This window comes from Lontra canadensis, unplaced genomic scaffold, assembly GCF_010015895.1.
Source record: "Lontra canadensis isolate GAN:19392208 unplaced genomic scaffold, GSC_riverotter_1.0 scaffold30, whole genome shotgun sequence".
In the NCBI taxonomy this organism is placed as follows: domain Eukaryota; kingdom Metazoa; phylum Chordata; class Mammalia; order Carnivora; family Mustelidae; genus Lontra; species Lontra canadensis.
The window spans coordinates 3,757,815-3,773,207 of NW_022631024.1; the positions used below are offsets into that span (position 1 = coordinate 3,757,815).

Consider the following 15,393-nt stretch of genomic DNA (forward strand, 5'->3'; position numbering starts at 1 on the left):
ACAAAAAAAGGAGGGAAGGAAGGAAGGAAGGAAGGAAGGAAGGAAGAAAGAAAGAAAGAAAGAAAGAAAGAAAGAAACTAACTCACCAGATGTGGAACCTGACCTACAACTCAGTCTGTCCATTTTGGAGCCAGATATAGAGACATATTGGTAGAACGCTGCAAACAATATCATTCTTGCTGATCTAAAACTATTCTTATTTTTTTATTTTATTATTAATATAAGTAGTGTTTTCAACAAGGTTTTTAAAATTTTTTAAAGATTTTATTTATTTATTTGACAGACAGAGATCACAAGTAGGCAGAGAGGCAGGCAGGGTGGGGGGCGGGGACAGGCTCCCAGCTGAGCAGAGAGCCCGATGCAGGGCTTGATCCCAGGACCCTGAGATCATGACCTGAAAGGAAGGCAGAGGCTTAACCCACTGAGCCAACCAGGCACCCCTCAATAATGCTTTTTTAGTATTTTTACCTAGAGTTGGTATCCTACACAGAAATCACTTAGGTTTCCAAATAGTTGTTGTTGACATGCTTTGTAGAAAACCAAATGCAGCTTATGGCTGGTTCCCTCAGCAAAAACAAACAAACAAAAACTTTGAGGGAAAGGACGAATGTCATCTTAGCTAATTGGATTCTTCACGGGATGATATGTGCTGATTCGCTCTATGTATTTAAGGGACTTTACAAAGATGCTCAGGATCAAAACTTAATGAGTCCCCAGTGGAGAAAAGCTTTGGATACATATAATGATAATATTCATAAATATTTGTTGAGCCTTCACTGTGTGTTAGCGTTGGGCTACACTATTATCTCCTTGGGTCCTTCCGACAATTTTATGATATCGGTTCTATTACTGTACTTTACAGAAGAGACAACTGATGTACAAAGGCTGACATGGCTTTCTCGAGCTCACACACCCAACAAAGCAGAACCAAGATGCGAATCCGGGGTCCCTGTTCTCATTTGGATTCCCCATTGCCTCACTGTGTCACCAGCAGCCCTGCAAGACTGACAAGTGAAGGAACAGCTCCATGCTTTCTGCCGTATTCCAGGCACTGTGCCCGGCATTGCGATGCTAGGATGACAAAGACTGTCATTTCCTTTGGCATCTGAAAACTCAGTATGGGGAGCTGTCGGATAAACACGTGAAGGTGGTCCGTTTGACAAGTGCTGGGATGGATGGAGCCTAGTGTCTTTGGATGCAGAGAAAATGGCCACCCACTCCAGCTTGGGAGGTCAAAGAAGGTTTCTCAGGAGTTCTCTGTGTAATGATAGATCTGCCATACCTAGAAGATATTTGTGGTGACACTAACGTTTTGCTTAAACCAATACGACATAGTGTTTGGCAGGTTAGATGTGTTCTTTGTGGCTTTGGGAAACAAGCCCAGGTTTAAAAAAAAAAAAAATATCTCCCTAGATAACCCATGAGATAGCTAAGTAACACGAGGCTATCACCAGTTTCCAACACTGGAGGTTCACTGGCAGAGATTGGAAATCTGGGCTAAGCTTGGAATATGGACTTCTCTTCTCCTCGGTTCATGCATTTGCAGACAGGAGAGTTCAAAAATCCCTGCACCGGCCCCACCATTGTAAGGATTGATGGCAAGGCCCCCTCCTGCTACTCTGACATCTCCTTAAAGCAACAAACATTGCCCAGTGTTAATTGCCCGAGTGAAAGGAAAAGTCTTAGGCCTCTTCCATGCTTCCACGGGTCCCGGCTGGTCGCTGGGGAGGGAGGGACAGCTGCCACACACTCTGCAGAGACCTCCCAGGACTGAGTGGGAACGGGAACCCTGACTCCCTGAGCATCTTCTATCTGTCATGCACCGTGCCTGCCACGTCAGTTTCCACTCCGTTCTTGCGCCGGCTCTAAGGAGCGGGTAGAGTTATCGCCATTTGAACCTGTGGGAACGCGGACACTTGGCGTCTGGAATAGCGTGGCCCAGGGGATTCTTCTGCCGTGATGGAAACCTATTCTGTGCTCTTCTGTTCAGTAGCCACTCGCTACTGATCGTGTACAACGATCAAGGGCTTACGTTGTGGCGACTGCGACTGAAGAATGGAATTTTACGTTATTTTTAGTCTTTATTGATTTAAATGGTCCAGTTGAGATTGGGAGACATGTCTGAGATCATGCGGCTGGTTTGAAATAAGGGGCTCTAAACCCAAGTTTTCTGTTACTCAAAGGACGGGCATTTTCCAGGTCGTGATCATCTATTGGGTGTTTTCAGCACTTTCTCCTCCTCCTCCTCATCTCCTCGGTCCAGCACTGCTCAGTTTCTGTCCGTCCCAACCTCTGCTGAACCGCCCTAAGCTGATAGGAATAATTCCTATCAAAACAAAACGAACAAACAAGAGGAGACACTTTAATTTCCTAATAGCGTACTTCCCATGGGCCTTAGAGTTCCTCACACCATGAAATGACACCCGGGATGGAGAAAGCAATACTTTCTCGTGAAAGGAAGACCAGACCCAAGCATGTGACCGGGGGAAAAAAAAGAAATCTTTATTCTTAAATTCACAGTTGGGAGCAGGGAGGAGGCTAAGGTAGGGCATAGTAAAGAACAGAATTTATGTTTCAGAAGCTCAGAAATTTCCTTCGCGTCCACCAATTTAAAACGGCGGCGGCGAGATCTCCCAGACACGCCAGGGGGCGGGGTGGGGGCAAGGTTGGTTCCTTCATCCCTTCATCCGTGCCTTTCTCCCATCTGACCTAACCGGCAAGATCTCCAGCAACAGGTTTGAGGCATGAACACTGCTTCGTTGCGGCCAGCACAGAATCAGGCAGAGGTTGGAGGGTCTTACACATGTGTATCTTTATACGTCTCGTGGACGAAGAAGAAATGGACACTGGGGTGTGAGAGACTTGCCTGAGGCCTCTTGGAAAGTTCTGGCCTAGAGAGGGACTCTCCCATGGTCCGCCCTGGTTCTGCAGTTGCTCGCTCTCTGTCTCTCTGACACATCTCTCTTCTGTCCCTTCTGCAGAAGCCAAGGTGAGGAGTGTGATGACATGAACAAGCTCAGCGGTGACGGCTGCTCCCTCTTCTGCCGACAGGAAGACTCCTTCAATTGCATTGGTAAGTCTGTGTCATTTCTTGGGGCTCAGCTGGAGAAGGGGACCGTGCGGGATGGTCCGGTCAATAACAGCAGTCCTGAGGACTGATGATGGTTTACTCCTGAGTCTTAAAAACACTGACAGATCGCCTCCCGTGGGCCAGACCCTGTGGGGGGCACCGGGGCATAGAGCAATAAGAAGCAAAGGAAAACCAGCAAATGCTCCTGCCCTCACAGAGCTTAGAGTCCCTCCCGTGTGTGCGACAGCAGTGGCTGCTGGTAACTTTTAAGCTAGCTTCGCGTTGCGTACACCATCGCTCTTTTTCAGGCCAGCTCTCCAGGAGGGTGATGAGTATAGAATTTTAAAGGCTAGTATTCTTGCATTAGAGATAAGAAAACATCACAAGCCAGAGAGATGATGAAAGTGATCAGAAACTCTTGGGTTAGGAGTGATTGGAGACAGAACCAGGGCTTGAATCTGATTCTTCCTGATTCTTAAGCACGCGCCCAGCTCTTTCTGCTGTACGACCTCCCGCCAAGATCCCAGAACCCCGGTAGTCCCCTTGGCACGCTCAGAACCTCTGGCCGCGTCTCTGACGGGAGAGTAGAGGAAGAGCAGACCAGCCTGTGTTTAGAAAGCAAACGTCCTTTTCCCACCTTTACTGAGTCAGATGGGAAATTTGTTTTCCTCTGGCTTCTCGCTGGTCTTGTTGTTATAGTCCCACTTGGGAGGCCCTGACCAGCCCGGGGCTGGTAAACAGACAGGGGTTGGGGGGCAGGGATGGAATTTTGAGCTGGCTCAGATGAGATCATACTTCCTTTAAGATGCAAATCGATACCTGAAGATCAAAGGTCCTCGGGCTAATCCCCTGGGCTAGAGGTGAAAAATAATCACAATCATTTGCAAGTACAAAAGACCGAGGTGCTCTATCCAAGGAGGGAAGGGGCAGCTACTGAGGGCATGAAAACACTGGTGGGAAGATTTCACACTGAAAGGCAATTTTCTAGGAAGACTAAAGGAAAGGAAATGTCATCGGGTCCTCACATTCACAGTGCATTACAGGGAACGCATTTAGACCTTCCTTCTCCTGGGGGACTGTGAGCACTGTGAGCTCTTCACCACGCACCCTTAGTCCGTCCTCAGCACACATGGGTCGAGCATCTCCTGTCTCCTTGGCACTAAGTGTGGGCTCAGCAACACAATAAGAGGTGTCCCACAGCTAACTGTGAATGGAAGAAAGGAAGATGTGGAGGAAGGAAAGACAAGAATTTCCAGGCAGGACCTCGGGTTTTTAAACGACAGAAGGCTATTTTCTTGGCTCTGCTGATTTGAGCATGGTCCACGGTAAAAAAAAAAAAAACAAAAAAAAAAAAAAACTTGACGTTTGCCTAGTGGTATGGCAGAAGGAGTCTGGGCCGAAAGTTAGAAAAACCAGGCTCTGGTCCTCACTGTGCCGAGAAGTTGCTGTGTAACCCTGGCCAAGCTGCTGCTTCCCTAAGTCTGGGCCTCAGTTTACCTGGTGGAAACGTCAAAGGATTGGGTTAGGTGGTCTCTAACGGCCTTACCTGTACTCGACTTGTGTTCTTTCCAAGGTGTGTAGCTGTTTGCCATTCCCACGAGCTACTTGCCTTTGTCTCCATCCTCGTGACACCCAGCAGCACTCCCAGATCCTGCTGGAAAATATCTATTTTGCTCGCACTCAGGTGGCATGTAACTGAGGTGCTTCTGGAAGGAAGGGAGGGTGTGGTGGTGAAGGTAGGATAGGGGACCTTCAAAGAGATGCTCGGGTGGCCTGACGCCCACATTCTGGGGTGCTTTGGAGCTGTGCAGCAATTCACGAAAACAAGGGTCCCTCCTCCAGGGGGAAGTTCATCATGCATGGTGGGGTCTGCAAACTATAGTCCTGGGCCACACTGGCCCACTGCCTCTACTGGAAAGTAAAGTCTTACTGGAACACAGCATGCTCGTTACTCTACCTATTGTCTGTGGCTACTTTCCTGCTACAAGTTACTGAGCGGGTACAGCAGAGGCACTATGACCCAAAGAGCCTAAAATATTTACTAATCTGGCCTCCTGCGGATCTTTGCTGGCCTCCTGGCTCATGGATTGGAAGTCTTTCATACTCTTGGTTTTCTGAGTCTGGTCCAGAGAGGAGGTGACAGTTACGACATGACTCGCCATTTCTAAGAGAAAGAACTGACTTTTAAGCAGACAGCTGTGGGGCCTGGGAGACTCTTAGATATAGCACTGGGCAGCGAGTCCAGTCTTAGCGGGCCTAAGTTCCCGACTCAGCTTTGGCCAGAATGACTGTTCGGGACTAGATCAGTGATTTGTTAACTGTGTTAACCGAGATGCTTAAACAGAAAGAGGCGAAGGCAAGGCAGGTGTCACAAAGGTGAGATCTGGGCCCTCCTAGGTCTCCTTTACACACTGTTGTTCTGTGCTAGATGCTAAGTGTTCTACTGGCAATGACAATATTTATCAAACCCCCATGATGCACTGAGCACATTTATAAATTCTTATTTTCATGACAGTCTTTTATGGTCCTGCTTTTATGCAAGAGGCAGCTGAAGCCTGAGGGGTGAACCAAGGATACACAGTTAAATAGTAGAACCAGGACGCAAACCCAGAGTCTGACTTCAGACGGTGGTGAGCTACCTGCAAAAAAAAAAAAAAAAAAAAAAAGGTGACTCCTGGTCTTGTAGGGTTTTGAGGCGAACAAGGAAGACTGTGCCTTAGAACAGTTTGTCTAGTGAATTAATGGACCAGGATACAGAATGGCCAGTGGTGTGGATGGCGTCCAGGGAGGACTCCGTATTACCTGGTATGTGGAATATGGTTTGTGTTAGAGAAGCGACCTCAGCTACACCCCCGCCCTCACCAGTTAGAATTCCATTATAGAGACTCAGTGAGACACAGGACATTCCAAGAATTAAGGAGTCTACCCAGAGATCCCAACTCCCGGGGACTACATTCCAAGGACAAACTCCATGCCTTTGAGTCTAGAAAACCATCGTCCCTTAAGAACAGCTGAAGAATAGACAGAGAGTCTTTTGGCTCCCACCACAGGCAGCTTCAGTGAGTCAGAGAAATGGCACTGGCGTGTGGGAGGCTTTGCTGAGGTGGACTGGTTTCATCATTATGTTTGTCAAGACAAGTGGCTGAGGGAACCGGCTCGAGTGAGGCTGTCTTGGGCTCACACTATGGCTTAGACGTGCGACCTTAGCTGAACGTCGGTGTTCTCATCCAAAAACAATGGTGGAAGTCCTGGGACTCAACTGTGGAAGATATTTATCAATAATTTTGGAAACTTACTCTCTGAATCTCCTTCCTAGATTTAGGAAATAATGCTCCTTGATGTAATAATAATGGGGCAGAGCCCAAGCCCTCTACCGAAGTTGAAAATCCAGAAGTCTCCTTCCCCGACTCCGCTTTACAGCTTGAGTGTAAAGAGCCACACTTTCCCCCAGTCATTCTGATAAGTATGGCTATCATCCGTGTGTTCCTAAAGTACCAGTGACAGCATGTGGCCAGAGTGTGAAAGTGACCATGTTCTAATATCTTCACAAGACCAGTCTTGGGACCTGATCTTGAGCTTAGAATTGGGCTTCAGAGTGTGCAAGCCTGGCTCTCTGGCCCTCCCAGAGAGTGTTCTGTAACCTGTCAATATTCTCTGAATAGCTTTTGTTTGCTCATTTTGCTTCAGTTGGCCAAAGTTGGTTTCTGTTGATTGTCACTTAGAATCCTGACAGAACATTATTGTCATAAGATGCTATAAGGTTTAGCCCCGTTCTTAGCAAGTTGGATGTACTTGATGTACATGAACTGTTATTTACCCCATGTCTGTGGAGGTGTGGGGGTGGGGGTAGGGGATGAGTAGCAGCAACAACCACCATTGACTGTCACCCATTAGGTGGGGTGTATGTCCTGTGTCACGCCCCTTTCTTTAGTGTGAGCCTGTGAAAGGACTCTTATACCCAGATGAGGGATCTAAGACCTATTATGATGTCTTAACTGGACCAAGGTAACAGGCCTCATAGAGGTGTGATCCCATCTCAGACTGAGTAGAGACCCCCTGCTTTTTCTACTCTACTCCTCTGCCCACCATCTAAGTGGATGACTTCCTTCTCTCCTCCCTCCCTTCTTCCTTCCTTTCTCTTCTTCCCCTTCATTATTTTTTGTCCCCGACTGTTTAGTTGGGCCAGTGTTTTCCCTGGGTTTGGTGACACCAGTGTGAGGGTGGGTGACAGATTTATGGTGGCATTCCCATTCACTTTTCAGAAGCCCACACATCCGGAAGTATTCCCAAGGTGCCAATGTGTGATTAGGCAACACCCCGGGACTTCCCTTTCCCACTTTCCCACCCCGGCACCCTCATCCCCCAGCACATAATGACTTGCTTGTTAAAAGGAACCACCCACAAGACCTCTTAGGCAATGTAGGCTGCATCCCCAGCGATGTGGAAATTATCTTGTCCTTTTCCCCCTTTTTAAAAAACATAACATACACCAGGCCTTAGGTTTCAGTTTAAAAATGTGGTATCAGTCAAATGATAACTCCCCACCGCACACCCTCACCCCCACCCCAACAGACGCTGGCTGGAGGCAGTGTTCAGCAGCGCTGGGAATTCTGTCCCTACAGCACTGAGTCATAACCTACAGCCAGGCTGCTGATAAAAGCAGAAGGCGGGAAGGTAGTGTTCAAATTGGACAAAATGGGAAGCATCCCCCAAAGGGGCTCTACCCAGGGTTACCTCTCAAGCCAGCACTGGGAGTGAGCTACCTTCTGAGATGACACGCCGTCCCCTGCGGGAGATGTACTTGTGGAGGATTCCTCGTGCTCCGTTCTCATTACTGCCCTGTGTCCTTCAGGATGGCTGGCCCCAGGGAGGAATTTAGATGCAGGGGCCTGGGCTACAGCTCAGCATCTAGCAGCCTCAGTTTCCCCCTCTGCGACATGAGAGTGATCGTATTGAAGACTATTAAGGCTTCTTTTCCTGTCTGACACTGGCATCCTCTGTGTGTCCTTTATTTAAAGACTCTGGGGTTTCAAATCCTACTTGATGCTGATACACAGTTAGGAAAACAAAGCAAACGGACCCCCACGTTGTTACTCCTGTATATCTCTTCTTCTCGCTTCTTCCTGACTCCTCTCCTTCCCACCATGCTGGAGCTGCCGTGAGCATGACGTCGTCTCTGGTCCCTGACACAGCATCTCCAGCCCTGTCCCGGAGCCAGGGCCAGTAACTCGGTTATCTGGGAGGAAGCTGAGGCAGAGGAGGGGAGATCAGTCCTCCTCCCCACTCCCCAGTCCCTGGGAGGGGCGGGGGTCACAGAGCCTCGTGGCCCCTGTGTCAGGCTGCCCTGGCCCGCTCTGAGCCAAGGCGAGAAAGAAAAACAAGAAGATGAATCGACACGTCTTTTCGGTGGATGTTCTAATGATACTTTAGAACAACAGTGACTGAAAAGAAAAACAGCATCTGGTTGGGGGGAGGGGAAGTGGAAAGGGGGGAGCAGAGAATGGGCTCTGCTGGGAGTTGCAGTTATTATTATTTTTCTTTCTAACAAAGTGAAATCATAATAAGACGCTCCACCTCTCACCTTACAAAAAAATTAAAATTAAAAAAACCAAAATTAAACCCTCTCCTAGATGCGGGTATTTCTTCAGACTTCCCTTTGTGGGAAGCATAACTTTCACCAAGTGACCCTCCTGAAATAAAGCTTCCTTTGACTTGAGGCCGTGCCTTGAAAAGAAGAGAAGAGAAATATTAGTGGTAGTCACAGTGGTGGTGGTGGTGGTGACCAAAGCATGAAGGCAATCACCTGTCAGGCTGGGTGGCATGGTGACGTGTGGCGTGTTGACTAAGAACATGGATTCTAGGGGCGCCTGGGTGGCGTAGTTGATTGAACCTCTGACTCGTGGTTTCAGCCCAGGTCGTGTTTTTGGGGTGATGGGATGGAGCCCACGTCAGGCTCTGCATTCAGCACAGAGTCTGCTTGAGATTTTCTCTTCTTCTCCCTCTCCTGTGTGTGCTCTCTCACTCTCTCTCTCTTTCTCTCTTTCTCTCTCTCTCTCTCTCTCTCAAATAAATAAATCTTAAAAACAAAAAGAGAACATGGATTCTGGGTGACAAGCCTGGTTCAGCCACTTTGTAATCTGAGTTTCAGTTTTCTCATCAGTAAAATGGGTTGTATACCTCTTAGGGCTCTTGTGAGGATGATATGAGGTTATATATGTAAAGATCTTTAAAACAGTGGCACCTGGTAAGTGTTACCTATGTGTTTGCTACTACTGTATTTTTCCTGCCTTTATTAATGCCATTGATTCAGAAGTTGTATCAATCCCCCCCGGAATCCTATGAGACAAATGATGTTATTATCCCAATTGCCTACAAGAGATCCTCTGAGGTTCAGAGAGGTTAAGTAACTTGTCCAAAGTCCCACAGTCAGAAATAGCAGAGGAGGGGTTCACAGTGCTCCGGGACAGGGTCTGCACACTGAACCATGAAGTTGTGTCATATGTAGGCACCTAACTGTCCTGGCTTCTGTGCTAAAAACCCTTTTCGTCCATGGTTTCATTCATTTTCCCATCAACTCTGCACATTTGGACTCATAATGCCCACTTCACCGATGAGGAAAGAGAGGTCCTGAGAGTGTCAGTGACTTGTCCTAAGTACCCCAGTGGGGTGGATCTGAAAAGACCTCAGACCCCATCTGCCTGCCTCTAAAGACCGTGTCCAGTATCCGGATGAACTCCCAAGAAACAGCAGACAGCTTTCTCTTTTCCACTCTTTCTGCTTTGGTGCCATTGGCACACAGCAGGACGTGAAAGGGAATGCGTAGGTCTTCTGTGCCTTTTTCATGAGTCATGAAAACTATGACTTTCGGTTATTATCACCCTATAAACATTCCATGGCATAAACCCCCTGCCCCGACAAAAGGCCCTCCTATGTTTCAGGCTGTATTTTCATTTTTAAGAGCTCACCCTCCATGGACAGAAGCCACATTGTTTTTTAGCTTAGGAGGACTTTGACACTTAATCCTGTTGTCATGGCAAAGTGGCAGCGACACAAGAGCCTGAGTTCAAACATCCCGTGCATGTAATTACTCTCTGGGTCGTCCTGGGCATCTCCCATGCTCTCTGTGGGTCTCGGTGTCCTCTTTGGAAAAGAGGCATGATTATAACCCCCCACCTGTGCTTAGAGGAAGATGGACATGACCATAGGGTGTTTAGCACAACGCATGGCAGTAAGTAGACCCTTGACAATGTCAGTTACTGCCAGGTCCCCTGCCCCTTCCTCACTCCCATGTCAGTAGTGACTGATACAAAGGCCTCTGATCCATGGGGTTGGGGGCGGGGAGTGGTCCTGAGCCTGAGCCTGCCATAAAAATGTGGTGGTCCCTTGTGCCAAGGGACCGCCCCCTTGATCTCAGCTCCCCCAGCTATCAGGTGATGGGATGAGCCAGATGAGCTCCCAGGGCCCTTTCAACTCTGACTTCCAGAATTTAAATCCCGGATCATTATTGTTTTTAAACTGTGCATTTTAAAAGAAATGGAGGCTTGGGAAGGAGAAAGGAATTCCTTTAACCTGCAGGGTCAAAGAGGGTCACTAAGGGGACAAAGGAGCAGGAAAGGGAGGCGATGGGCGGAAGGCTGCTGAGAGGGGCAGGACTGAAGATCTGAAGTCCTCAACTGGGAGGTCTGATGGATGCATTCAAACAGCCCAAGTGGAGTCAGCACCGGTTAGGATCAAGCTGACCATCCAGCCTCAGACCTCGCTCGGCTTGCCACCTCCTTCGGAAACCCGGGAGGCCTACCCCACAGAGAGGCCAGGCTGGCATGAAAAGAAACAGGACCGCTCTGACGCCAGAAGGGAGGAATTCTAGCCCTTAGCCCAGGTCGGCTTCCTGACTCGCGGGGAGGGGTCAGGCTCAGAAGGGCTTGGAGCTCGAGTTTGAGGAATCAACACCACACTTTGATGTGGGCCTTTGAAAGGCAGCCTGACTTCCAGGCAGGTGAATCCGGGGAGCCAAGAACAAGGGATTCTTTATGGCCTTTAAAGTGTGACCAGAGACCTGCCTCACCTCCCTGTGCCTCACTGTGCATCTGCGCCACCGTCGTGGCCGAGGTAGCTGGGGAGAGCCAGAGAGAGACAGAGGCCTGGAGGGCCGGGTGTTGGGGCATTTTCCTAGCTGCTGGCTCTCTGCTCTTTCTTGGGGACCATGTTGTGTTGGAAGATACACTTAATATTCATGAGCTGTGATCTCCACTTGAAGGGAGTGCCCTGGGGGAAATTGAAATATTAGGCAAGTGAGGGATATAGACCTAATTGTATCCTCCTTTTCTTTTTGGACAGAGAAGTAATGTGCTTAAAATAAAATGATGGATGAGCAGTCAGGATTGTGTGAAAAGCCCAGTGCTATAGCCGGTAGAATAAATCAGCTCTTAACACCCGCAGTCAGAACCAGGCAGGAGACCGTGCGAACTGGCTGCCAGATCCCATCATGTCATTCATTCACAAGTGTCTTGATGCCTGCTGTGTGCCTAGCCCGGCGCTAGGTGCAAGCCGACAAGGAAGCAGTGGTCAATGAAGGCCAGGGGGATGACACTAACAGTCGTCTCAATGCGGTTGTTGAAAGTGCCAGTAAGTGGACGTGCTTGAAAGTGTGTCCATGAAGGGCGTCCTTTACATGGGCTAAGAGTCAGGAAGAGCCTCCTTGAGAACACCTACATTTATGCTAGACTTGAAGGTCGAACAGGAAATGGACAAATTAGGGAGATGTGGAGCAGAGTGATGGAGTAAGGATTGCAAGAAGTTCAGACTGTTAAATCCTCAAGGCAGACAAGGGCTTGCAAGGGGGTCAGAGAAAGGCACCATGGCCAGATGGGAGTGAAGGAGGGAGGTGAGCCTGGAACCTTGCAAGTTCTCATCCTTTGGGCCCCTGAAGCCCTCGGGGAGGCCGTTGCTCCTGGTCTGACGTTCTGTGCCAAGCCCTACACCAGGCATCCGAGGCAAGTGCCTACTTGCATCACTCAGGGGTCAGCCAGCTGCTGCCCTTGACCAAGCCTGACCTGCAGCCCATCTGGGTACATACAGTTTCATTGAAACCCACGTATACTCCTTGGTTTTGATATTTGCCAATACAAAGACAGAGTTGAGTAGTTCCAACAGAGACCTTGGAGGGCCCACAGAGGCAAAATATTTGCTGTCTGGCCCTGTCCAGAAAAAGTACAGCTTACCGCTGGCATAGATGGATGAGCATCTAGGCAGGTAAAAGGATAGCCACTTGGGGAAATCAAGGCATGGGGGAAATGAAGAGGTGAGGGTATTACCTCATTGCATCTTGCTCGTGAGCCTGGAGAAGCTTAGCTGTAATTGTACTGATCCCCACATTTTCCCATTACACATCGGTCTCCCTTTACCCTTCGTGGAAGAAGTTAGCCTGTCCGTTCTTGTGTCCCCAGCATTCAGGTCCAGCCGGTCATTAACTGATGCACTGAACTAAGTGACACTCTGTGACAGAAAAGAGTGCCCAGATGAGCCCAAGCTGCTCACCACCTCAAGGCATCCCTTGAGGGGCTGCAGAAGGGAGCCTTTGGATATTGACGGAGAACCTTCTGCGTGGTCTCATTTCAAACCCACAACACCCCCGGCAACCAGGCATTATTATCACCACTTTCCAAATAACACAACAGAGCCCCCAAATGTTTAAGTGACTTTTGAGAAAGTGGCCTTCGTTCAGTAAATATTTATCGAGCTGGAAAACCACCACACGGGGAAACAAACCTTCAGGAGCGATGCATCCCATGGCTGCTGGTGGCCTCGCAGCTTACTTGACCTCAACTTTGGCTCTCCAGGAGGCAGCAGGAGAGTGGGGGTGGGGTAGGGTGGGGTGGGTATTTGCTCCCATTCTACCCAAGGAGGAGCTGAAGCCTGGGGAGAGGAAGTGACTTGTCCTAAGCTGGTGATCCTTAAACAGCAGAGCCCGGATTGGAACCCAGATCTGCCTAGCTCCGCAAGCAAAGGAGCTGGGGCTGTCCTCCAAAATACCAGACTCTCAGAACAAGTAGGAGTGGAGAGACATTGTCTATATATTTCCACACTTCTTCCATCTCAGCGTCCCTGACAGTAGACGTTGTAGTAGAAGTAGCTCATGATTAATTTCATTCGTTTTCATTAATTTAATGCTTTTTCTCTATTAACTCCCTTGATTAATTGCATTGACCCTCTGTGGTAGTTTTAATATTAGGGCAGCTAGAGGTGGCTGGATAAGAAAAAAGCACAGAGATGTTAAGTAATTTACTCAAGGCTTCCAGTAAAGGGAAGCCTGATTCTCAAGCCCTCGGGCTGAACTATTAATTACACTACCTCTTGATCATTAAGGTTATCTAATAAAATGTGTCCTCTTGATCAAGAGTTGAACAGCCTGCCCGCAAACACATAATGAGAAGGAGAAATAATGCGTGTGCTGCAAAGGAATCTTCACATAACAAAAGGATCCCAGGGTTTCTTTAAGAAACACTATCTGAAGTGTTTGTTTACAGATCATTAAATACTTAACAGAGGGAGAAACTAGAAGTGACTTTCTTTTGGCTGCTACCAATTCAGTACGGAGAAGAAATTAAGATAAAGCAAATCTGAAATTATAATAATTTTTAAGGGATTGGGTTTTCGGTGTTCATTTGCCAGACCGAAAGATAAAACAGTCCACACCCAGGGTCTAGTCCTGCTTATTGGGGCTAAGATTCCCTTCTCCCCCGCCCCAGGCAGCAGCCACAGGGGTCCCCCAAAGACAGCTGGAAGCCAATGTGACCAATCTCACACTCGTTTTTTGTTTGTTTTTTTTTTGGGGGGGCTGTATTAAGCGCCTGCTGCATGCAAAGCTCTGTGCTAGGTAGCATGCAGATGGGAGTGACAAGTGGCAGCAGAAGTCCTTCATTGGAGGACTTTGTAAGAGCAGTGTTGTTAAGGAAGGGCAGAGACTCCTGGGAGGGGATCACAGGAGGAATGTTTGAAAGCTCCCTGGCTTGGGGGGAGTCTGTGAACCTTCCTGGGCACCTGGGCACCTGGGCTGCTTAAGACCAGGTGCACAGCTCTGCTGCTATAAATGTCCAGAATGAGGCTTCTTTTGGGGGGTGCAGTGAGTAAAGTGGTTCCAAAAAAAGCTACTCAGAGGAAGTCACTAGATAGGTGGGTGTCTGGGTGCGATTCTGCAGCAAGGCGTGGTTTCTGGGCAGAAGCCTAATGTGCCTGGAGGAGGTTGTTAGACCAACCTCCCTGCAGTGGGATGCTCTTCAAGGGCCAACCAAGTACTCTTGGCAAACTGATCTGAAGAGAAATCAGAGTGAGTCTGGCTTTCAACACCAGTCAGAAACCCAGCCCAAGTTACCCATAAGATTGAACTACGGTTGCAGCCACTGTCGGCAGGGCTGCAGAAGGTCGCAGCTGGGGCCGATCCCTCAGTCCAAAACCACACCTATAACTTGAGTTCAGCCTCATTCCCCGATAGAGGGTTGCATAAGCATCTTAAACCCCTCTACCTTCCCATTTGCCAGTGTGCCCTTGGCCACGAGAACTCCTAAATGGAGAGAGAGAGAGAGACTGAATGACCTCACCCAAGAGCACAGGGGACCACATCTCTGTGCCAGGCTCTGTCCACCAAACATCTTTTTCCATCTGTGAAATGGGAGTGCCATTCTTCACGTCTCCGGGAGCTGGGATATATCCTTTCCGTCCCTAATGAATGAGGTCATCCCAGATTTGTTGAGCGCCTTTTATGTGTCAGGTTCACGCTAGGCGCTGAGGACGCCAGATTGGTTTTTGTCCTTCAGAAAGTATTCAGTAAATATCGATTACGATGACTATGAATAATCTAGTTCTTACAGATATCGAACGCCCTGTCCCTGAAAGAGATCAAGCAGAAAGTTAAGAATCTTTACGCAGGGAAGCCATGAGGGAGATCCTATTAAATAGCATGATTTAATAGAACGATTTCAGTCTGTTTCTCCCCTAACTTATCTGGCTCTTTCTTGAAATGTTGACACTTCCTCTGAAATGTATCCCTTTCTAGTTTTCCTTAACCCCTCTGGCCATACCTACACAGTCCTTCTGTCCATGCTTTAAAATATTAGAGCTGTCCAGAGTCCCAGAAGGAGCTACTTCTCATGCTACAGTCTCTCCTTGAGCTCATCCTTCAAAACCAAAGACCCCAGAGTCTCTGTCTTCAGTCTGGGCTTTTCTCTGGACCTATGTATGGACTTGCAGACCTAGTTGCTCTAACTGGATGCCCCCACGGTACTCAAACTCATGCATCTGATAGCAAGCATACTGATTTTTCTCCC

The 15,393-nt window shown here is 48.4% G+C and overlaps 1 protein-coding gene across 1 annotated transcript in view; it reads left to right on the forward strand.

Moving 5' to 3' along the window:
- Nucleotides 1-15,393, forward strand: part of PAPPA (pappalysin 1) — a 233,049-nt gene that overhangs the window by 111,375 nt on the left and 106,281 nt on the right. Inside the window, exon 9 of the mRNA XM_032865711.1 lies at nucleotides 2,982-3,073. Within this exon, the coding sequence (XP_032721602.1) occupies nucleotides 2,982-3,073 (92 nt within the window). The remainder of the gene's footprint in view (nucleotides 1-2,981; nucleotides 3,074-15,393) is intronic.